At 38.4% G+C, this 24,719-nt stretch overlaps 2 protein-coding genes across 2 annotated transcripts; both read left to right on the plus strand.

The window, feature by feature from the left end:
• Window positions 1-526: 526 nt before the first annotated feature.
• On the plus strand, window positions 527-11,821 carry LOC109627232 (multidrug and toxin extrusion protein 1). The gene is made up of 16 exons (XM_020083685.2): window positions 527-759; window positions 3,415-3,516; window positions 3,617-3,685; window positions 3,883-4,031; window positions 4,651-4,693; window positions 5,405-5,449; window positions 5,543-5,640; window positions 5,860-5,957; window positions 7,048-7,229; window positions 7,307-7,415; window positions 8,795-8,870; window positions 9,448-9,517; window positions 9,599-9,731; window positions 9,843-9,937; window positions 10,036-10,099; window positions 10,607-11,821. The coding sequence occupies exons 1-16, from the start codon at window positions 568-570 to the stop codon at window positions 10,768-10,770; spliced, it is 1,689 nt and encodes a 562-aa protein (XP_019939244.1). The 5' UTR covers window positions 527-567; the 3' UTR covers window positions 10,771-11,821.
• Window positions 11,822-14,052: 2,231 nt separating this feature from the next.
• Window positions 14,053-24,391, plus strand: LOC109627233 (high affinity choline transporter 1-like). Its single transcript, XM_020083688.2, has 8 exons — window positions 14,053-14,323; window positions 15,701-15,814; window positions 16,211-16,366; window positions 16,463-16,611; window positions 17,791-17,934; window positions 21,303-21,456; window positions 22,475-22,692; window positions 22,881-24,391. The coding sequence occupies exons 1-8, from the start codon at window positions 14,140-14,142 to the stop codon at window positions 23,442-23,444; spliced, it is 1,683 nt and encodes a 560-aa protein (XP_019939247.1). The 5' UTR covers window positions 14,053-14,139; the 3' UTR covers window positions 23,445-24,391.
• The last annotated feature ends 328 nt before the right edge of the window (window positions 24,392-24,719 follow it).

Raw genomic sequence — 24,719 nt, forward strand, 5'->3', positions numbered from 1 at the left:
CAATCTCCTAAATTGTGTGGACAAGCTCAATTATTCACCTGACTTGGATCTTGCACCTTCAGGCATGGCAAAAAGGATTGTTTCAAGGGAAGCAGTTTAAGTTCCCTGACATTATTGCAGTTACCACACTCAGGCCAAACGTGGTCCTGAGGACAGGTAGTTTTTTCCTCACTTTAGTTGAGGTTAAGGAACAGAGGATGTCGCACCTTGAGACCATGAGACAGATTAAGATTTGTGAATATGTGTTATACAAATAAAATGCGATTGGCCGATTAATGGCATTTGTGGTAAAATTGCATCTATTTGTAAAGTAAACTGTCAACATGTTGTGTGTGTGGTATAACACTACATAGACATGTATACTGCACATGTTGGTCACACGACGGGTCTAAAGACAGTGAACGCAGCACCATGTGTTCTCAGTGACGCTGCAGCACGATTGGCTCAGAGGGCGCTCCTCAGCCCCTCCCCTGACCCCTCCCCTGACTCCTCCCTCCACAGTACTGTCTCTTGTCATATAACTGGAGGTCATGATGACTGTAGGCATCACTGAAGCTTTCTTAAGTTATGGACGCGACTGCTCCGACACATGTGAAGTACGCTGGAAAGGTGGAGGAAGATTTACTCGAAGGCAACCTGACGGTGAATGTAGGAGGATCCGGTGAAGCATGGGGCTCCTGCCCGAAGCTCCTGCGGGGCTTCATCACACCGGAGTACCGACATGAGCTGGTTCAACTCTGCAAACTAGCGGGACCAGTGGTAAGACTGAAGCAGCATGCTCCTGCCTGCGTGGTCACTGTCTATAATAATAATACAAATAATCATGATAATAATAATCACCATAATAATATATATTTCAGTAACAGGGTGCTTTATAGAATCAAATGTAACTGAGAGAGAAAGAGAGAAAATCCTCTAAAGCCACATCAATATAATAAATAATATGATAACAACAAAACAATAAATGTAAAAATGTAAACAATGCTCGTCTTTACATGTAAAAGAGTTTTTAACGACAAATTGCTGACTCTGCTGATCTGATGTTGAGGAGAAGTATATTCCACAGTGCTTTGTCTATCTGTACTGTATATATATATATATATATATATATATATGTGTATATATTAGTGCAGGGGTTCTCAAAGTGTGGTCCCGGAATCCCAACGGGTCCTTAAGGGGTTGCAGGGGGTCCTGGTAAAAGGGGTAATCGTTTATTCTCACTATATTTTCATCCATTTGTTACACACTGACACAATGTTTAACTGTTTTGGTCCTGAATTTCATACACTTTTCATAAACTTGTCAAATGAGGGTCTGCGTTCTAGTTTGTGTCAGTGAAGGGATCAGTCCAGTACTCCAGCACAGTGGATTTTAAAAGGAGCTGAGACATGCACTGATCTCTGGAGAACCTCTGGGGATGTATGTGTGAACGCGAATGTCCAAGTGACAGCCTCCAGAGTCTCAGCAGACTTTCTCCATCTGGCCCCCGATACTTCACAGATGTGCTGGACACTAAAACACGTGATCTCCACAGCAGAATTAATACGCTAAGTCCTTCCTCCGCCTGCTTCATCACCTGAATCCTGCAGAGGATTTGCTGTTGTTATTAATGCATCTGAGCAGAGAATCTCCCTGTGTTGTTCATGTATAAAAAGGAATTCTGGACCCAATTCTCCAGATTTCCTCCGCAGGACATTTGTGAAAACCACTTCAGTTGAGAGAAGTTTGACAGTGCTCATGTTGCTACTGTTGTCTCAACATTGTGTTTGTATTAGTTAGTGATTAAATGGGAATGACTTGACAAAGAAAGAGGTCATCTTCACCGGAGACATTTTCACCCCTCACAGTAGAAAGGCCCTGGTGTTCCTGACAACATTACCAATGTCTCTGTCTATTCAAGAGTCCCAGAATTCATTTCACTGTACACCTCTGCTTTTTTTAATCTCATGTGTGTCTTCTGTGATAAACTAGAATTACCGCCTTGTGGTTGTATGCCTCCACCTTTGACCACCCAAATCTAATCTGTGTTTTAATGAACATCTGTGCCAAATTTGAAAGGATTCTCTTGAACCCTGAACTTGACATTTGACCTCCACCAACCAAAATATAGGAAATCTATCTTTGAGTCCAAATTTATACTAAAGGATGTCAAGGGTCTTAAACTTCTTGCCCGAAATGTTCCACCCGAATGCAGAACTGAACCTGGCTGCGAGACACAGAATAGATCTGCACCAATTTCATATCGAACTGTTAAATTACCACAACTGTGGGGTATAACACTATCTTCACTATGTACTTTCTATATTTTCTTTAACAATACATGCAAATAATATTGAATTCAAAATGTTCACTGAAGCAACATCATGCCCTGCATAGTTTTAACAAATAACACTTTGTAGTGACTGTTTAAAAAACATGCTTCTTACAAACACAAGGGATAAGACTTTCATCTTTTATATTTGTTTATCTATGGGACACAAAGAGATTGTAGCCAATTGAATTTTTCAGATGAGGGAAAACCTTAAGAACAATTTGATTGCTCACATGTGCATCTTTGTCCTCTCTGGATGCTTGATGTCATCTGCGATCAAAAACAAGCGAAACACAACAGTGATGATGGAGGAAAAACATGTTTTCTATTTGTTTGAGCATTTTCTACCTGGAGCAACACTTCTAAACTCAACAGGAAGTTGTCCATTTGTAATTCACTGTGCAATTTTTACGCAGATTATGCCTTTTAGAGAATACACACAAAGATTTTTCCCCACTTGTATAAGGTTTTCTCCTCGTATATTCCTGACATTATTATATTATTTCAACATTTCAGTCCTATTTGTTTCATTTTCATTTAAATCTGTTTTATCTGGATGCAGAGAAAGTACTAAGGCTGAAGAAGTCAGTCGAGTATTCGCATAAGATGCTGCTTAGATTCTCACAAAACCACTTTTACACTTGTGTGTTTTTTTAAATACGAATGAATCCATTTGGTGGTTACAACCTCTCAAATGCAATGTGTGTATTGTGCATACATGCATGCATTCATAATGCTTTTGTATAAGTTATTTATAACTTTGTTGGAAGGCTGCTTTTTTACTTTTTGACCAAATCTTTTTTTACATTCTAGTAAGCTTTCCTACAACCGTGTCCCATTGCTATTTAGTTTGTTATAGATAATAACTGTTGAATATACACAGACACCCACCTCCACTGAACTGAATGCTCTGCATAGGTGACCTATTGAGTTAGTTATTTAGAAATTAGTTATATATCTAAAATCATCATATTCTCTTAAATATGTGTGTAATATTTCTCTGGTCTTTACTTACTTGAAAATGTCTATCATGTTTTTCCATGAATGTATCTGAATTAATTGGAAAATGAACAAAGGGCATCGTGTCTGTTTTTGTCCTCCAGGTCATTTCCCAGTTGATGGTTTTCATGATCAGTTTCGTCAGCACAGTGTTTTGTGGTCACATGGGGAAAACTGAACTTGCAGGAGTAGCATTAGCAATTGCGGTGAGGAGACAAACATGTTCTTGAGTTCCGCTCTGTCTAAATCTGTTTACTGTTTTTGTTTTTTTATTTTTCCTAAATTATGTTTTGTTGTCATTTGCAGGTGGTTAATGTCACCGGTGTATCCATTGGATGTGGTTTGTCGTTAACTTGTGATACCCTCATATCTCAGGTAGTGTCCTCACCAGATGTTGTTGTTATCTAACCAAGTCAAACACAGCCAGTTCTGCTGGGCTCCCAGGTTTTCCTGCTGTCTCCTTAAAAACAGCTTAACAAGGAGCTTTTGTGTTGAGTTATCTCATACTCTTAGTTAGTGGTATGATTGTGTGTTTTCCTACACTGCTTATTTAAGTGTCAACCTGTTTGCAGACGTATGGGAGCGGTAACTTGAAGCGCGTAGGTGTGATTCTCCAGAGGGGGGTTTTGATTCTGCTGTTGGCCTGTTTCCCTTGCTGGGCCGTCCTCATCAACACTGAACCTCTCCTCCTTGCTGTCAGACAGAGCCCAGAGGTCGCGAGGTCAGTCATTATTCAATCCCCTGAACAACACATGCGTTCATGTGGTTTGGGATTCTTATCTAGACTGACAATTCACACTTTAAGAAATCTAGAAATGCAATTATTGAGGTCTGTTAATTTGAGGATTACTTGCACTCAAGAGCAGCAGAAACAAGCTGTAAAATACAACACTGACCTAACGACTTGTAAGTTGATATGGTAAATTCTTTCTTATTTATACATTGAACAGATACAGAAGAACATTCATTTGCATTAGGTGTTGTATTCCAGGTCTTTTATTTGCCTCACTGATGACATAAAAGCATCAGATATAGCAGCTTTAAAAAAAAAAGCTTTTCAGAATGATGCTAATGCTGTGTGTGCTCGACATTTTATGGTATTTCCAAATGCTCTTTTACAAGTATGTGTCTATGATTTCAAGGAATGAATTACAAATTTAAGGCCAGTCTAATAATCAGACTAAACTGTCTTGTCCGTTGGCTCAAAGTTGACATTTGCCCAAAAACTGAATCCTAATGACTTATAACTCATACATGTCCATTTGATGTACAATCATGAATCTCAGTCGCACATGCAGTTTCACTAACATTGTTTTTTGTGTTTGTCTTTCTGCATGAAGCCTTTCACAGATGTATGTGAAGATCTTCATGCCTGCTCTACCGGTGAGTGTGGTACATTCTAGGATCAAAGTTGTTTTTCAATTTTCAGCCATGTTAGCATCATGGCTCGCAGGATGGCAGGTCATTCTATGGGTTGGTCAACCAAATTGATTCAGACCAAAATATCTTTAAAAAAACAAAAAAGTCACAGAAATCGATGGATGGATTTCCATGAAACTTGTTGGAGATACTCTGAGAAATGGATTTCATAGGAAGAACCCTACTAACTTTGATGATGTCCTACCTTTTCTTTCAAGTTCAAGTTTCTTTCAAGATGTTTTTAAAATATCTTGACAACCATTGGATTATTTAATCATGACTAGATAAAATAAGATAAGACAAGTTGAGAAATTTCATTTCACATTATCATCAGAACATTTTAAGTTCTCAGAAGCTTTGGTTTGTGACTTAATATTTGCAGGACTCTATCATTTGCATGAGCCTTGGCATTACTTTAGTGCTTTTTAAGCTAATATTAGCTTATTAATACATCATAATAAATGTATGTAGGCTATACAATGAGAGTTTTTTAAGTAGGGAGAATAATACCTTGTTGAAATTCACACACTAAGTTAGTGTTCCACGTACATTGTACAAAAGTAATCGATGTGAGACCCAGCTCTAGTCTTATTGCTCAACCAAACTCTCATGCCCAAACGTTTCTCTTTGCCTGTGCCAAAATAACTGTTGTGATTTCATGTTTTCCTTTTGCAGGCAGCGTTTATGTACCAGCTACAAGGGAGATACCTTCAAAATCAGGTGACACTTTCTGTCACTTTTACAAACTTTCTTGACACACTTCTTTCAGTCCTTAAAATTAATATTGAGCCAAGCTTGTTTTGTGCTCTACAGGGAATCATATGGCCTCAGGTTATAACTGGAGTGGTTGTAAATATCGTCAATGCTGTCATCAACTACATTTTCCTCTATATTCTGGATTTGGGTGTTGCGTAAGTTTTTTTAATTTGCAATTTCCAGAGACAATGAGACATTTCTGCTTGTAATGACTTAATGATAGATCTTTAGTAATATTATTAATCCATCTATTTGTACTAGCCTGATAATCAAACTGAATAGTACAGTCCAATTCAACAATACATATCTGTGAGAAACCAATGCTTCTGACAGTTTGCAGCTTCTCTTTACTCGTCTGTTTCTTTTTCTCTAAGTGGATCTGCAGCGGCCAATTCCATCTCTCAGTATTTGTTGGCTGTGTTCTTGTACATTTACATCTGCTGGAGGGGTCTGCACAAGGTCACGTGGGGAGGTACGACCTGTTCTTTCTTTTTATATGGTTGACTCTTAGTCCTACTCTGTCTACTTATTTCAGTCTCTTTCATCATTCAAGTCTGTGGACTCCGACAACAATAGTTGTACTATAAACAGTGCTGTGTATAATGTTTGACAAAGTAATAACACACTATGACTGAGTCATGCTGTGTAGAGAACAGGTCACAGTGATGACTGGAGTTTCTCTCAGATCTTTACTCGTTGTTAGAAAAACCCTGCCCCCCTCATTGCCGCTGCTCATATGCAGATTTCCTCTGTTTGCGTATGATGCACGTGAGTGACGTTCACTCTTTAAATCATCGTCATATCAGGCCATCATGTGAAATACCAGGAGAGGTGTGTGTGTTTGTACGGAGCTGGAGTTTCTGTTACCTCCTCCGCTCTGACCTGCTCTCACTTTAACTAATTAACACTCATCACTAGTTATCAGGACCCGATCAGTACATGAAGTAACTCAGTGTCTGTTTGATTCGTTCCAGAGTTTAGGTGACTGCATTAATGAAAAATGACTCGTCAACATTTTGTGCTCAGTACAACACAAGACGTGACGTGAACAGCAGGAAACATTTATTTACCCATTAGGTAACCTTAGCCATCATCGCAACAATTGCCCCCCCTGAGAAATTTGGCAGGAGCCGCCACTGGTCTCAAAAATATGCTCTTAAATAAAGAAATAAGACGAAACCCTGTAAGTGATGTAGCTGCTCAGCGTTAGGGCTTCTCTGAAGACGTTCGTATAGATAACTGATCATTTGCTCGTCAAACAGTAATACAGGTTTTTTCTGACTAGAAGTAGATTTGCGATAGTTATGTAGTAAGTGAGCACTTTAACCTGCTATCTGACTGTGTGTATCTGTGTCTGTCTATGTGTCTATCTCACTGACTGTCTTGTGTGTGGAGCAAGAAATGCACCAGTGTTAATAATTTCAAATATTGAACTTAAATGGATACATTCCTCAAGTATAAATCTCACATTAACATATGGCCATGCTGCTTCTAACATGATATAAAAAATGAAATGAAAAGTCTTAAGTATTTTACTTAACCTGTGGAACTGTGACTCACAGGTTGGTCACTGGACTGTCTGCAGGAGTGGGGACCCTTCATGCAGTTGGCCATTCCCAGTATGCTCATGCTGTGTCTGGAGTGGTGGATGTTTGAGTTGGGAGGTTTCCTGGCCGGACTGATTAGTGACACTGAGCTGGGAGCTCAGTCCATAGCATATGAGCTAGCTGTTTTAGCTTACATGGTAATTATAGATGCTGATTTTCTGCTCCAAGAAAAAGCTTGAATACAATGGAGTATTAATTCTCTGTTTTCCCTCAGTTCCCAATGGGATTCTCTGCAGCTGCCAGTGTTCGAGTGGGGAACGCTCTTGGTGCAGGAAACATAGAACAGGCCAAGTTATCATCCAAAATCCCCATCATCTGTGCATGTAAGAACCAAACCAAACCATTCCAAACCAAACCAAACCTCTTTTATCAAGTGGTGTTAGTGGTGCTTTCTTTGTGAAGCGATCATGACACAATTCACATTCCACATAGAGATGTATTGTACTAGAAAACTAGAAGCTAGAAGATGGTTCCAGGACTCTAGGAACCATAAGCATAGTGTTCTGACATGATGCTGCCTCACCATAAAGGCTTTGTTGATAATGAGGAGGACTTGTACAGGGAACCAAAACACTGAGGATGAATAGAATATAAAAAAATAAATATGATCTTAGCTAATTCCTGTCAGGATCATCTGGAGAGTCTTTAGAGACAAATTACAACAATCCAGCCTAGAAGAAACAAATGCATTCACTAGTTTATCTGCATAATTTGAAACATCATATTTCAAATGTACACATGTGATCCTGATGTTAATTAATTATGGTATTTCTGGAGGACAGAGCAATGCCCTCACATGATTTACCTCTTATTTGTCTTGTGACTGCTAACACACTATCTAATCTAATCTAATCTTAATATAAAATTTAAAAAAAGGGAGGCAGTAGCTCAGTCCATAGAGACGAAATATGAAAGGTGGACTTGTAGTTGGAGAGGTGCCACTTCACCTCCTGGGCACTGCCGAGGTGCCCTTGGGCACCGAACCCCCCAATTGCTTGGCGCCTTCATGGCTGCCTACTGCTCCGTGTGGTCACTGTGTGTATTGTGTTCACATGGATGGGTTAAATGCAGAGGTCAAAATTCCCCATGTTGCATGTAGCGCTGTGTGTGCATGATTGTGGGACAATAGAAAGGAATCTTAATCTTAATCACCTAACAGTTGCTACCAGAAGCTATTTGATAGCTAAGTAAGCTTAATAAGACTGTATGCCTCACACCTAGCTGGCCCAGCTCTAATTCAAGAGTGATGATGAATGCAGAAATACGAAATAAAAATAATAATGAACAAACAAATGATATGCACCAAAATTCTGTTATGATGAAAAATAATAATTTATCATAGTGTAGTAGTACTCAAAAACTGTCTTTAACTAGTTAAGAAATGGCCAGTTTATGTACAATTATTAAATACTTTTTGTTTCAGGGGCACAAATATACTAATATATTTGACTCTCAACACAAGAATCCCACTACAACATTAAACAACATTGAAGTGTTCACACTGCATTTCACATCATGCAAAATTACCTCGGTTTTAATCTGTTAACAACTGTTCGGCTATCCAGCTAAACACTGAGACACAGTAAAAAGTGCCTAGGTTCTCTTCTTTCTTTTGATTTGAATGTGTATACTGTTTTAAATATCATTCATTGTGGAAGATTTTGAACAATATATTTTACTCTTTTGTTTCTTTCTCTTACAGTCTTAATTGCATGTGTTGTTGGAGGTAGTCTCAGCATCGCCAGAAATGTCATTGGATACATTTTCACCTCAGAGCAGTGAGTAACATCTTTGAAACAACCTTTCACTTCCATGCACCGACAGAATAGTTCAGTTGTCTTGTCTGTCTTTTGTGCCTGTCTCACTTTGCTGTTCAGACTGTCTTACATTAACTAATGTCGTCATAAGCATGACTGAGAGACGTTGAAGTCCTTATATGTGATGCCAAAGACAACACTTACAACACTTGCTTAGAAATTCTTTCAACTCACTTTTGCAGAATCTGTCCAGCATATGCCCAGTTAGTTCCAGTACAGTTAACATTAACAAACCTAATTATAAACCTTGTTCAAATGATTACGTAAGCACACTTTCACACTTCTGGTCAAATATTAATCTAGAAAACTTTGAAGAAACAGAAACTCAAATCTCAAATGATGACTAATCTAGAGTGGTGAAGGTTATCATGTTTTTATTTCATGTTATATTGCATTTGTCTTTTTCTTTAAAAGTGGAAAAGATCTTGGCCGTATGACGTATCAATATTTGTGGATCCTTCTTTTCAGATGGCTTCAGATAGGTTTTTCGGTATTTAGAGATTCAATACATCTAATCTCTGTCTTCATGTTTTTTCAGAGACATTTTGCAGAGGGTTGCTGACGTCATGATTATATTTTGTTTCATGCATATTTTTGATGCCACTGCGGTGAGATAAAGATTCAACAACAAATTCATGCATTTCAGATCTGATCAAGACTTTTTGACCAGATCTGTCAAATGTTCACAGGGTGTGGCTGGAGGAGTTCTTAGAGGAGTAGGTAAACCATTGGTTGGTGCTCTGTGTAACCTGGTGGGATACTACATCATTGGCTTCCCCATTGGTGTGTCCCTTATGTTTGCAGCAAAAATGGGGATTGTAGGTGAGAAAAGACCAATAATGACCTGCAATTATAACTTCTGTTACCTTGCCTTTTTTTTTTTCAAGAAATATTCAGCAAAGCCATTAACAACATGTTTCATTTCTTTAATAGGACTATGGACAGGAACTACCATTTGCGTGCTAATGCAGTCAGTTTTCTTCTTGGTATTTTTGTACAAACTTGATTGGAAGAGGGCTGCTGAAGAGGTGTGTACCTACATCCCTTGACCAATTAAGGGTTACATTTGCAGTGAGCTTAATCTGAAGTTAAAACATGCTATTAACTGTTTTTAATTTTTAATCAGGCTCGTGTGAGAGCAGGAGTCCAGATCAAAGACGAAAGAAACATGGTCACGATTGAAAATAAAGGTAAATATCAGCCCAATATAGCTGTTTTCACACATGAACAATGAAGAATTTCTGCACAATTGTGTTCTCCAGAGTATTCCTTTCACACATGAACAACGCAGTAGGGGTTTCTCTGCTCAGATACGTTCACACCAATACAGTAATCTCTGGAGCACTCAGATGAGGGGTGGTGCAGCAAACAGCTCTTATCACCACCAACTCTTTGTCTTCTAAGGATGTGGCACTCCTTTTTCATTTTGAGATATTTGGATTCTCTTTATTTCATTTGAATCATCACGAATGTGCCAACTCGCTTGCAGTGAATCCTACAGAGGATCTTTTGCTGTGTTCTCACATGGGCTTCTTTGTCCAGAGAAACTCTCTAGAAAGTCGAGAGGCTCTCACTCAGACATTTGCATTCTCACATACAGCCCTGCCAGAGAATGAGAGCTGAAAGCAACTTATCTGAAACATCTATTGTATTTGTAGTTTAACGTTAACACAAAATGTTCTTCCTCAAATCTCCAGACCCGAATCACAACCAGGCCCAGGTCAGCACAACTACGACAGTGGGAAATGTTCTCTCAGTAACACAACTGGTTTTACGACGGGGACTGGCACTGCTAGTTATGGTTGTCATCCTCATCGCTGGAATCATCGCCAGCACCTTCCTCAATAGGCTGCTGAAATGAGTCTGTGGATGATGCAGGACTGGCAATTACAATAATGGTTGCCTGGTTTGATAGCATAAACACATTATTTTATTTTGACACAGAATTACTTTAAAGTGTGAAAGGGTGTCATGTGGACACTGACATAAAGCAAAGAGCTGCAGTGACAGTTCTTCTGGAAGTTTCTTGGAAGAGCTGTGGTGGTCCAAAAATTCTTCAGTTGAGACTTGTGAAGGCTATTTTGCTCTTGGTAACCTTGAAGGTAGCATAATTATTTTAGCCTTTCCAGGTCTATGCCAATCCTGTATCTGAGCTCTTAAGACAGCTACTTCGACCTCGTGTTTTTTGCTCTTTTATGCTCATGAGTCCATTTCCACATCATGTCCAATATGTGGACTCGATACCAGGTGTACAACCAGGTGTCAAATGTTGTAAAAATGGGTCTGAATACTAAATGAGATTTTGACAAACGAGGCATATAGGCTGCAAAAAACAGAAAATTGTGTGAATACTTGTAAGACTCAGCAATCACTGAACAATTAGTCTATCATTCAAAATGTACTTTGTAACCCTTTTTTGTCACCTAAAGGTTGTTGTTGCTGGTTCAGAACAGTGTCAGCATGCAATCATTTTGTTTCCTGAGCAGAAATCGAAAAAAAACCCAATTGGTCATGTGGTGTCTTTTGGCTTTGTCAGGGAAATATACCACCTCCTGGTGACGTTTGTTTTAGTCAGTCATGGATATGGAGTACATATGGATGATATTGTTTTCCTTTTCAGGAATCACTTTCTTGTGTTTAGTATGGACATCAATTGCAAATTAATTTAGTGTTCTGTCTATATATTCATTTTATCAATACATCCACATCTCTGAAAAAATTAGGAGTTTTTATTGCCAAATACCGAAGACTAAAATAAAATAAGTGATTACCAAAGATGGTATGTACTGTAAGCATTACACTGAAATTAGTTATGTTCTCATCATCTCAATATAAATTAACAGTTAAATGATTTATGTTATTGTGTTGTATGTATATTTGTTCAATAAATGATACATCACTTTAAACATTGACACACTTCTCCTTTATGTTACAAGTATTTCTTCCAATCAATGTTTTAAATACTGTTATTTTGTTGATGCGTTCACTCACATGCAACATTGTTTTTTTGCCCTGTGTTTTGTCATTTATTTGTTTACTTTATTTTGCACTTTTTCACAATAACACAAGCACACACAACAGGCACAAAGCATTCCTTGGTGCACAGAATAACAGAAAAAAGGACAGAGCAGGGGAGTAGTGTCCTAAGCTCCCAAGAGCACTACAGAGGTGCCAGTCGACAGCGTTTAATTCACCAAGACAAGAGAGAGACCTTCCCACAATGAGGATCGAGCCTGCCAGAAAGAGAAAGGAAAACAGCAAAAGTAAACAGACAAATAAACAAATAAAAGCAGTTACACAAATTGGGGAGAAAAGAAAAAACATACATGGGTGGAAACCTGTCAGAATATCAGTCAGTAATTGGATAAAGCAGAGATGTACAGTGACACAGAGTCAAGGTACTCAACATAGCATTAGCAGAGGTCTTAATACAATTAGGTCTCATCAAGAAATACTAAAAATGGTTTCCACACCTTTGAGAAATAGTGTGTAGTGAAGCCCCTTTGCCAAAACGGATCTGTTCCACCTTAGTGACAGACAGCAATTCATTAATCATGTCCTGGAGCATGGGGGTGATGGGGACTTCCAATTTAACAATATACATTGACCTGTCTTCACTGCCTGTTATTGATGAGAAGGAAGGGCCCTTGTGTTATCTGAACAACCAAATATTGCTAGATTTCAGTCTGGCTGAATGTAGTCTAATATGTCACACCATAGTTAAATATGTCACACCAGAAATGACCCAATACTGAACAGTACCAGAAAAGGTGTTTGTTAATAGAGTGTTTTTGGTAGATTTTCCTTACTTTTGGGTTAAGGACAGAGGATGTCGCACCTTGTTAAGCCCTATGAGAGTTTCATAGGTTTGATATTTATGTATTTTTATTTTTAAAAGGACGCACACCATCTTAACCATGATCTCTCCTTTCATCCACTTGATGTGATTTTTATGTCATTTTCTCATACAGGATAAATGAGAGCTGCAGGTTCACTTTCAGGGCTGATTGCACAGTGAGTCCTTGACTAAAAACTGCATTTTAAGAAAGTCACCTTAGTTGTGCTAAAAGATGCGGCTTAAATTATTTTGCTTTTGACGTTAAGATTATTCTCCCCTGTGTAACATTACAACTCCACCAACTGGTGGTGCCATGAGAGTACACTACAACCACCATCAGGTTTGACCTGGTTTAGTCAGGTTTTTTTACTCTCATCATATTGTGATGTGTTGTGATGCCACTTATTTGTACTTTTAGATGACCTGGTAGTCTGTGACTTACTATCATTTTAGGCTACATAGTGTTTTCATAAATAAAACGAGTCATTCTTCTAATAATAATTTCCTGTCTATATACTGTTTCGATGCATTCTTAAAAAAGACCCTCAATTCATGCTGATGGCCGGGCCACACTGGATGCTTGAGCATGCATTGCGGAGAGCATAGTTTTCATTTCGGTGAACACAAGCTTCTCCTGTGTGAGGTCTCAAAATTTTTGCTCTTGAAGGACACCTCAACTGACACAAACTAGACAACGCACCCCTGTTTGACAAGAAATTTGTTATCTGACATTGTGTTACATATGGATGAAAATATGTTGAAAATATTATTCCCCCATTTATCAGGGACCCCTTTCACCCCCTGGGGATACCTGGACTTTGTTTGAGAAGCCTCATTTCCTCAGTGCAGCATGCTGTTCACAGCAAAATAAACAGTAAAAATGATCTTTCACCCCAGTTCCAACGTCTGTCTGTTGAATATTTCACACACATAAATATATGCAACTTGTACCTGTTTCAAACTAAAAGCAGTAGTGTCACAGGGCGGAAGTAATGGTTTTTATGTCTGTATTTATACTTATGCATGCATTATGGGTTTTATTGGCATGTTTTTGCATGCTTTTAAGTTGAAAAAGGTTTTCTTTGCTATTTCCTGCCACTGAGACAATTTTACCTTAACCACCTGCATATGCTGGAGTGTCCAGTCACTGGCAGATTAGTTTGTAAATAAATAAATTAGTAATTGGTCATTTTCTCATCTCATATTACAGATGTCAAGTAGATTACATGAACCGCCCCCCGCCCCCCCCCCCCAACTCAAGCTGTGGTACAAAAGCATGTTTTTGTGGTTCCTGGCCCATGGAGAACTTTATTTTCACACTCTTGCAGCGTCAATATTTGTTGGGCATCCAGCTGACCTTCCTGTCAGTGTGCTCCACAGTGGCTCACCACCATGGCTCTGAACATCCCAGGTGTGGTTGCAGTGCTGTTGTTCTACATCGTTATTCTGGGCACAGGGATGTGGGCCGCCCGAAAGGCCAGGGTGGCAGAGAGGAATAGCCATGGAGACAGGACTGAAGTGGTGCTCCTTGGGGGAAGAAATATCGGCTTGCTGGTTGGGATTTTCACCATGACTGGTGAGTTGATCAGTGGGACTCAGTAGCTTATCTTAGCCACGCTGATAATAGGTAAAATGGTTTTATTTTGTCTCATATTTATTTCGAGATCAGGTAACAATTCCTTGTTTATTTAACCTTGACACACCCAGGTAGATCTAGTTATGTTATCATCTTATAAACCTGAAAAAAAAATGGTAGAAACAAAAGCAAATTCCACAACAAACAAGATAATTGTCTCATTGTTAAATATAATGTTATGTCAGCAAGCACAGATTTGTGATCCTGTCTGGGTTAGGGTTATAATTGATTAACTCAGCAGAGCAAACAAAGCAAGCAGCACGCATAGAGAGGGGACAAAAACAGTATACAAGGAGGAATAAGACTTTCACTTTCTTTAACAAGGATTTATTTTTAAGAAACAGGCAGAGGTCATACAGTAGCAAGATAATGTATGTAATGGAAATAATCGAAATGTGTATTTGTATTGAAGATAGCATGTATGTGAACTTTCATGTAAGGAGAAGGGTAGCAAGGCTGCAGAGTCACAGAACAAGGGCATTCAGTCATCCTGTGGATACTGTTCATTTCATCATGGCCAGACAATGTCTTAAGACAGAGATGGATATATTCAGGATGTTGTGCTGGTCTGCTGGCTGTGTGATGTGACTCAGTAGGATTGATTTCTATAGAAGATCCTTCTGACTAAAATGTCTGCATTGGCCTTTTCAATCATCCATTTATTTCAACACTTGAGATTTTTAGTCTTTTTAGTCAAACCATATACAAAAATAAAATGAACAATAATAGTAAATTAGAATAAACCAGCCACTAGGGATACTCTTTTGGGTAGTTCTAGTGCCGGTCCCAAGCCCGGATAAATGGTGAGGGTTGCATCAGTTAGGGCATCCGGTGTAAAACTTGTGCCAAAACAAACATGCGGATCACAAACAGGAGGGGTACTGGATATATTGGCAGATGATCCGCTGTGGCGACCGCGAAAAGGGAGCAGCCGAAAGATGAAGAAGAATAGTAAATTAGAATAGCCACCTTGCCAGAATGGTTGGGGTCAACTTCAGTCTACCAGGCTTTTAAACAATGACTTAACCAATATTTTTTTAATTGGTTAAGCCAACCTTTCAATTACTGATAGTGAAAAAGAATCAGCACAGGAAATATCTGTTAATGCAACCATGCATATAATAAACAGATAGCCCAGTGTTTGGTCTAGCAAATCAAAGGATATCTGTAAACAAGAAATTTGGTGGCAGCGTGAATATCAAAGGTCAACATCTAACCTCAGCAATATTTGGCCAACTGTGTGTGGGTGCATTTGTGTGCATGTCTATGAGTGCGTGTCTATGTGTGTGTATGTATAACATATTGCTTTTTCTGCAGCTACATGGGTCGGAGGTGGTTTTATCCTGGGGATTGCTGAGGCGGTCTACACTCCCAAAATGGGCTTGATATGGGCTCTTATGCCGATACAATACTCTGTGTCTTTCATACTAGGTAAGACATAAACCATAAAGACAGCAGGCTGTGGTGATCTAGATACCAGACATAAACACTATGTTTTCATACGACTATGTACTGGGCAAAAACTATTACAGGATCAGACATTAGCTTTGGTGGCAGTATGGGCTCTCAGAGTGCCACTCTAATTAACCTGTTTTCTAAACATTCATTTTCTTAAATAGTTCTAAACCATTAATTTATTAAACAGATACACAGAAAAACAACACTTTGCTTTGCCAATCATGAATTTGTTTTGGGAGTGCTTAATGTATCAAAAATTGCCAACTTACAGTTCACAGTGCACACTGAATCAAGGACATAGTCAAAACTATATAAAATGTATTTGAATAGCACCTAAAAATAATAGTTCATATCTCATCCACTTCAAAGGTGGTCTTTTCTTTGCCAAGCCAATGAGGGACAAGAAGTATGTCACCATGATGGACCCATTCCAGAAAAGGTATGGCAGAGTACTGAGTGCGGCTCTAGTACTGCCTGCTGTGCTGGTGGATGTGCTGTGGGTGTCCTGCACTCTGCTTGGTTTAGGTAAACACACATTATACGTACAATACACACATTTTCATTAAGTGGACGCAAGTAAAGCATTGATATTTGTATCCCTGTTTGTGGGTTTTTTAACAGGAGCAACTATGAGTGTGATTCTAGACCTGCCCTATGTTTACTCTGTTTGGATCTCATCGGCAGTGGCCATTATCTACACTTTGTTAGGAGGCCTCTATTCAGTGGCTTACACTGACATCATCCAGCTCTCTCTGGTTTTCGTCAGTTTGGTGAGTTACAATTCAGCACCTTTATTTTTAAGACATACATTTTCGATGGCTATGCACAGTTTAACACCTTTTATAAAGCTCCACTTATATGTTGGATCTATATAGATAGGTAGATGTTAGCAGAGCCATCAAAAGTCCATAAAAAGTTTTCTATTGATTCGAGCAGGTATGGATAAAAAAAAATGTTTTTTCTTATGTAACTAATGTTTCAAAAATAACAGTTGTGTTATTGTTTCTAAATTACTAGAGGTTTTTCTCACATCAGTTAGGGCTACAGTTTATTCACACTATTGTGCACATTAACATAATATATATTCAATTATTATATGATTAAAGGTAAAAAGAAATGGAAGAAATTGAAAAAGCTAATTTAAAATGTAAAATGATAAATTTGACATTGAAAAAAGAACCTGAAATTTTTTATTTAAGCGCAATGCTCAAACTAAGAACCAAAATGAAATACAAATTAAAAAGGAAACATCAAATATGAAACTCAAATGGGATAAGGAAAAGCTGAGTTAGGGGTTAGTCCCAATAACAATAACACATCTAAAATTAGCTATTTCTGATTTCAATAATTGCCTAATAATTCCTTGCAATTTAGTACATTTTTTACAATAGCCTTTTTTTTTATTTTAGCTCTTATAATTGACTATTTGGACCTTTCCTTTTAATAATGAACAAAGATATCCCTCAAGTCTCTAGTTTGAATTGAACAAGTCTTAATCTACTAAATGAAATCAATGTCTAAAGCAGTATTGACTCTCAGCTGAGTAGAGAAAGTTGTGAACAGCAAGATAAAATACACAGTCTGATATGGCAGCAGCCAGAATATTTTGAGATAGATTTGATGATGTAAGAGTTTGCTACCATTGTAAATTTACATCACAAACAACGAGAACAACTACCTGTATCCTGGAAAGTCACCATAAGAAATATAACATATAATTGTAAAGACCCTGAGTTGATCGCAGCCTTTTTGTTGTGTGTTTGTAGCTCTACTATTATTCACAACAATTAGCAGTATGGAGACATGCATGAACAAAAATAACCTTTCAGCAAAAAGGAAAAAAAGAAGCATCATGAATGTTTAAAGGTCATATTTGAAGTTTACCATCTGACCAAATAACTAACTTGTTGTACTAAGGTCATCATTCTGATGTCAGTATTTGTTTGCAGTGGCTGTGCATCCCCTTCCTTCTAGTCAACCCCACATCAACAAACATTTTACAGACTGCTATTAACAACACATTTCAAGAACCCTGGGTTGGCTCCCTGGAACGCGACAAAGTCTGGACGTGGATTGATGACTTCCTATTGCTGGTAAATACTGAATCATCAATACCATACATTGACATACAGGAGCTTGCTCTTCTTATGCAAGTATATTTATTTTTTCATCACCAAGCTCCAATGACAGCCACTGGACAGAACTACCAACTGTCAGGGTCTGCATTTGGTGTGATATCACAGGAAGTTGAGAAGTGCAATGGATAACCTGCACACACACATTGTATGCACAAAATTATATTTGTCCCACTACATATATAATTACATAATGAACCAAAATGTTTTTTACACAACATTAACAATCTCTAGCTTTGTGTCATTGCTTCATTGTAGAGCTGTGTGCTGCACTCTTTGCCCCACTGTGGTCTCTCTCTCAAACACAAACACATTGACCGTCAGTCAGACTGATCATCTGCAGCTGCTGCTGGCCGTTAAAAAAAACATCGATCAAGTTTTTATCCTCCTCAGAGGGCAGGCAGAAATTTGGTAGATACTAATTTCACTGTGCATATTCATCTGACCAACATACAGTTCTCATCAGGCAGGAAGATCTTGTCTTTACACCAGCATTGCTCTATAAGACTGATCCCAATGTCCTCATTCCCTAAGGTCTATGCTTAAAATGGTCCTGACAAATGTATAGGTACAACTACACACACACACATGGTTGAAAACAATATCCTGCTTCCAGTTATGCAGATGTACAGGCAGTCAATAATGGTGGGGTTGCAGTCTGAAAAACTTCTCATTTAGAAAAAAATGAGGCACAGACCAACCGATTTGTGGAATTATTTGTGGGAACATTTTAGCAAAATTCACATCACCAATAAAATCATAATCATCAAGAAAGGTTGAAATAACTCAGCAGAGCAAACAAAGCAAGCAGCACGTAGAAAGGGGACAAAAACAGTACACAAGAAAGAAAAGAAAAATCATGGCTGAAAACTGTGAATATAGCTACAAGTATAAATACTGTGAGGCCCAAGTGTATAACTAAGAACAGCTGATAAGTAAAATAGTCAAGAAACTCATCAATGGCACAAAGCAAAACAAATTTAATACATGAAGGTAATTAAATACAAAATAAACAGCATGTCACCATAGACCATTGGAGTCATCTTACCTCAAATGATGCAGTTCTTTGTCTGCATAACCCATGAGCCACAGTGCCAGAGGTAGAAGTATTCCTGAAGCAGACATATCATTATCTTATATTTATATACTCTCTGTAGTCCAAACCTCTCAAATATAAGCATAAAATATACTAAAAGTACCAAAAGTAAAAGTACTGGTGTTAAAGGAGCTGAGGTCTGATACTGCATTTACTGAGGTGGCTAACCCTAGAGTAACCTGGTTGACATAACCTGCACTTTCACTTGTACGCTGAAGCTGTGTTCCGGTCTGTAACGAGACCAAACACAGTTGTTGGTTTGCAGTATAAACGTCAATTTAATTCTCTTTTCACCAAGCACTTGTACTGTATATAAAATCAGTTTCATCAATCCAAAAACTCAGATTGCAGCTCAACAAACAATTCAGTGCCAAAGAGGTCAAAAACCATTTGACCTTCCAGGTAAACACCTGATAAGCAGTCACTTCCTCCCATATAACCAGTACACCTGAGCCAGTGATAGAGGCACAGCGACACCCACAGGACAAACAGTGAATCACACTAAATACGTGGTCATATTGAACACTACCCTTGGCTCTTACAACTGGATCATCATAAGGGCAACTTGGTGGTGCCCACCAAATACATTCAGATCTTCACTGTCACAGGGTTAGCCTGGTAACCAGCAGGATATATCTAGAGGCATAGTAGACAGGTAATCCATTTCAAATAAAGACACAGTGACTACCGTCCACATTTAACATTTTATTTGTGGTTAAAAGTGTTACAAAGTCTGAATGGAGAAGTTGTTGGTCACCTGCCTCCTCACCCACGTGCGTGTGCTCCGCTGTTTGACCCGTGACTGACGAACCCGTGATGGATGGTACCATCCGGTTATGAACAGGGGGTTCCAAGGGGAAGGCACCAAGTATGGTGGAGTTGGAGGGGTGTTGAGCAGGGCAATTGCAAATGCTTTTTAATAGTTTTTGGAGAACTAATGTGGACCCACAAGTGGTTTAGAATGTATTATCATATAATACTGAATGTTAAAATTGTGATGAAGTGTAATTCCCCTGGGAGACAATTCATTATTAATAATCAAAAGATGTTTTTGGTAGGATCCAGCCAGAATAAAGGAGGAGGCTGGAGGTCCCCAAGAGAGAAGGAAGGTGATCTGACTGGAAATAGTCAACTCAGGAAAACTGCAAAGGGCCCAACCTTTAAAGGGTCATTGCCTAAGACAGAGCTGAGGTTGTGTTTCAACCAAGTTAACTTTTTATTTATTTTTGTAGTTTTGTTCTTTCTGTCTTTGTTTTCTTAAAAAAAACATCCGGGCTGCACTGTTAATATTGCTGCACGGGGAAAACCAATTCCACTGAAAAAGAAAATGAATACACTAGGACTGCATAACTGGGTTTGTCTCAGTGTTTGAGCCACAACCGCTCGGGCTGACCTTACATTCACATTCCTGAGAAATCCACTTTTCAGTTGTGTTTCAGTTCAGTGTGACAACACAGTCAGAGATTTAGTCAACACATTGATAACTCTTCATGAAAATCACTTTATCACTCAAAGCCCAATAAAGTGCATCACCAGGTTTGGCTGCAGGGGGCGCTGTTGCTTAGTAAAAGTTACATTGCTGCTTCATATTTACAGAGCTTTTTTTTTTTTTTTACAATTTGTTAGAACAAGATTATTGCTTTTGACTCATTTTACTTTTAATAAATAATGTTAATTTAATTTTGAAGTTTGGACTGTTGAAAGAAGCTAATGAATAATTATGACTACATTTCCTACTGTTTTACAGTTTCTACAAACAAAACAATCAATGAATGGAGAAATAATCAGCATTTTCATCCAATAATTTGTTAATGTTTATACAATATACTATGTAAAGTCTATACAATATACAGGACACTTCAAGATCAACTTCTGCTCAACAACAGTACAATCCTGAAAGTGTAATAATAATAATCTGATGAAATAGCAGTGATATGTTGCTATTTATCTGCTCTAATGTTTGCAGATTGTAGAGCGTGACTGAAGTGTTGTGCTCAAATGCATGACAGCCTGTGGTTCTAAGTATAGAGGAAATGAATGGATCACAGAGAGGAAATATAATACATCAGGGCACTGTTAGAAATCTTTACAGCCTTGTTTCTTCTTCAACTTGACAGATATATTTCTTCAGTCTTTTTCTGAGAAATGCTGTTATCAGTTGGTCTTTTTATTTCATCTTTCCACATCCTCATCGTGCAGCTTCCTCCTCTCCCTCTGCTTCTTTTCCTAGGGTCTTGGCAGTGTTTCATTTCAGTGCTTCCACCAGAGGATGCTGTCTGCCTCTTCATCACGTACGGCCCAGTTTACCTGCTATGCTGCCGCCCTCATCATCGCCATACTGGGAATCCCCCCTGTCTTGGTTGGGGCTGTCGCTGCCTCCACAGGTGGGAATTATTGGAAATTTGTTCAGGGTGGTGACCTCATCCTCCTCTCTTTCTCCTATGTCCCCTATAAGTATCTAAAGCAGATCTACAGGGGCTCTTCTTCTTCTTCTTCTTCTTCTTTGTCCAGTTTACATCACAGACAATTTGTAAAACAGAGGTGCTTATTAAATTTTTTATCTGGAAAACATCAAACCCAATACAACTCTTTTAATATTCACCCATTATAGATTATTGTTTAAGACAAATCAAATGTTTGTAGATTTCCCATTCTACCTTCAGAAATATTTAAAATGTATATCAAATGTATACAACAGTTGTTTGTTTTGAACCCTGTGTAATAGTTTAAAAATTTTTTTTAATTATATTTAAACTCTAATTCATGTCTGGAATCTTGATGTGAGGTTGCCGTATTGGCCAGAAAGGAGAAACCTTTTACATTTTGATGCAGAGCTGGACAAAGGATTTTTTAAATGATCTTTTCCATGTTTTTTATGTTTCCCTTGCATTTAGTTGGATATGTATTGTTAGTATTTTTGATGATTGAATGGGAAATTAGAATTTTTTATTGGTTGTTGCGGCCTGTGACTGTTAAGTAAAGATGCACACAATTCTTTAGTTACTGAAAAAAAGTAACTTAAAGCTCTGCCTTGCTTTTAGTCAAAGCACTATCAATATTTTACAAACTGGTTGAAACAGTATTAAAGCGACTGCTCAAGGGATGAACCCAGCTTATTCCAGTTATTCCCCCCCGTGGAGCATTTTATAGTGGTTTCACTTTCAGTTCTCTCATTAAAAACCACTATTAGCAGCTGCTTTCAGCAGAAGCAGTCTGATAAACTATTTATTTAACTAATGTGATAACATGATAAAATGATTATAATCCCCTTACTTGCTAAAGGGAAATCACAATTTTTTTTAATAACGGAATAGATCCAAGGTTTTTGCTCGAGTGCAGTATGGATATTATATTTTGCTAAGGAATCTTTACAAAATGGTTAAGGTTGATTCTCTTGTCCAGACTGGAACCTGACACAGTATGGCTCTCCATCTCCATACATACGTGGTGAGCAAACATTTGTCCTTCCCTTGACTCTACAATTCCTCACTCCATCCTACATTTCCATCATTGGAATTGGAGCCGTGGCTGCCGCTGTCATGTCGTCCACAGACTCAGCCCTGTTATCCGCAACTTCAGTGTTCTCAACAAACATCTACAAGAACATCCTGCGCCAACAGGTGAGGAGTGAAGATGTTGATGGTGGCAGCTCTTTGGCACAGTGTGTCTCTAGAGAAGTGAGCTCGGGCTGTCCTTGACCTTTTCTTTCATTGGAAACTAAAAGACAGATCACATAAAAGCATTTTTGAAAGCACAGGTGCATGAATGAATAATAAAGTGTCTCCTTTTGTATCACTCCTGTCCCCAGGCTTCAGACTATGAAATGCAATGGGTGATTCGGATCACAGTGGTTGTTGTGGGTGTGGTTGGGACATCTATAACGTTCTTCACCAACAGCACCCTGGTCCTCTGGATTCTTGGAGCAGATGTTTCCTACACCCTTATATTCCCCCATCTGGTCTGCGTGCTCTTCTTTCAAGCAACGAATGCTTATGGTGCCACAGTGGGTTATGTTACAGGTCTGATTGTAAGGATTCTGGTCGGAGAGAACACTATAGGTCTCCCTGTTGTTCTTCATCTTCCTGGTTGTACTCTGGAAGATGGCATCTACGTCCAAAAGTTCCCGGTCAGAACATTCTCCATGCTGTGCACCCTGTTAACCACCTTAGTCTTTTCTGTGCTTTCTTTGTTCATGTTCAACCACGGCCTGTTGCCTGAAAATTGGGACATTTTTGAAGTAAAATGCAACACTGCTGTATCATCAGCAGATGCTGTCACTCAGAATCTTCAAGAAGAAGCTGGAAGTGATGGGGAGTGTGACGACAACAGACATGGAGTTGTCTTACAACCAATTTTGCAGAATGGAACATAAGAAAGGAAAAACCAAGGGTTAAGTTCTTGGCCAGCATTTTGTTATGTTTCTTAATAACTTTTATATATAGATACAGTTCGCTGAAGTTAGTTGCTTAGTTGTTCCTTGGTTGCTGATAAAGCATTTTACATTATTAAATAATTTCCTTTTCTTTCTCTGGATGTTGTATTTTTTTTGTTGGGAAACAAGTTATATTTGTAATTGTTTGTTAATTCCCAACACAGGTTAAAAACACGGATCTTTCAAAGTGTCAACCAGCATTCCATGTGATGCTCTTTAAGACATTTTGTGAATAAATATATTCTGTCCAAATCACCAGTTTCATTAAGTGATTTTATTTCCAGTATATCCCATCATATAACCCAATGTAACCAAAGTCTAATTTAATGGTGAATTTAATAATTATAATTTTGTTTACTTTCATACTGAAATGAAGAATTTTAACCAAATTTCAACTCTCATAATAAAAAAAGATCTCATATATTGTGCAGAGAAAACAAGAGGTTTTCAGGGCATGGTTCGGTGTGGGAGTTTATGTGCATAAGTGACGTAAACAGACTCAAGAGTTAACATGTAATCAATCAATTGTGAGCGGCACTAAACTCTGGTTTCACTTAGCATACTGACTGACTGGGTAGTTCATCCCAACAGACCTATTGCTTCACCATCTCTTCTCTCCATGGAGAGCAGTGGAGAATCTAGGATTCTTCTAAATCAGGGGCCATAAAGGGGCCACAATTTACACTGAGGGGCCAATTATATGTTCAACATCAATGTTCAATTCCTGATTCAGATGGACATTTATGTCAGTCCTTGTATAGCTTTGATTCAAAGACACATAATCAAGTATATTTTGAAATATGTTCCTTCTAAAAAAGTTAACAAATTATTAATGCTTTATTGTCATACATTTCTTGTAAGTAGCCGACTGTTAGTAACTGACTAGTACGGAAACGTATTGCAGTCACTCCATCATAGCATCAGGTCTCAGGTGTAGTACTGCATGTAGTACTGCATGTACTACTGCGGCTTTTTCAAAACATGGCTCAAAACCACAGGGATGCCCCACTGATACATTTTTTAAGAAATCGCAGTGTACACAAAGAGTGTCTCTTTCACATGGAGCATGAACACGTAACCCACTTCCTGTAAAACTTCCTGCATCTGTCGTTATGCATGGATAGCACAAGTATGCTAACTCAGCTTGCTGGCCAGCCAAGGTAACTCACCAATCCAAATGACTGCAGTCTCACTCAAGCTGGAGAAATATGATGT

This window comes from Paralichthys olivaceus, chromosome 8, assembly GCF_024713975.1.
Source record: "Paralichthys olivaceus isolate ysfri-2021 chromosome 8, ASM2471397v2, whole genome shotgun sequence".
In the NCBI taxonomy this organism is placed as follows: Eukaryota; Metazoa; Chordata; class Actinopteri; order Pleuronectiformes; family Paralichthyidae; genus Paralichthys; species Paralichthys olivaceus.

Excerpts from the sequence above, each read along its gene's own strand:
- LOC109627233 (XM_020083688.2), top strand. The coding sequence starts at position 14,140 with ATGGCTCTGAACATCCCAGGTGTGGTTGCAGTGCTGTTGTTCTACATC. Across the intron at positions 14,324-15,700 it reads TGGGATTTTCACCATGACTG|CTACATGGGTCGGAGGTGGT; the intron begins GTGAGTTGATCA and ends CTTTTTCTGCAG. Across the intron at positions 21,457-22,474 it reads GGCTGTCGCTGCCTCCACAG|ACTGGAACCTGACACAGTAT; the intron begins GTGGGAATTATT and ends TCTCTTGTCCAG.
- LOC109627232 (XM_020083685.2), top strand. The coding sequence starts at position 568 with ATGGACGCGACTGCTCCGACACATGTGAAGTACGCTGGAAAGGTGGAG. Across the intron at positions 7,416-8,794 it reads AATCCCCATCATCTGTGCAT|TCTTAATTGCATGTGTTGTT; the intron begins GTAAGAACCAAA and ends TTTCTCTTACAG. Across the intron at positions 9,732-9,842 it reads AGCAAAAATGGGGATTGTAG|GACTATGGACAGGAACTACC; the intron begins GTGAGAAAAGAC and ends TTTCTTTAATAG.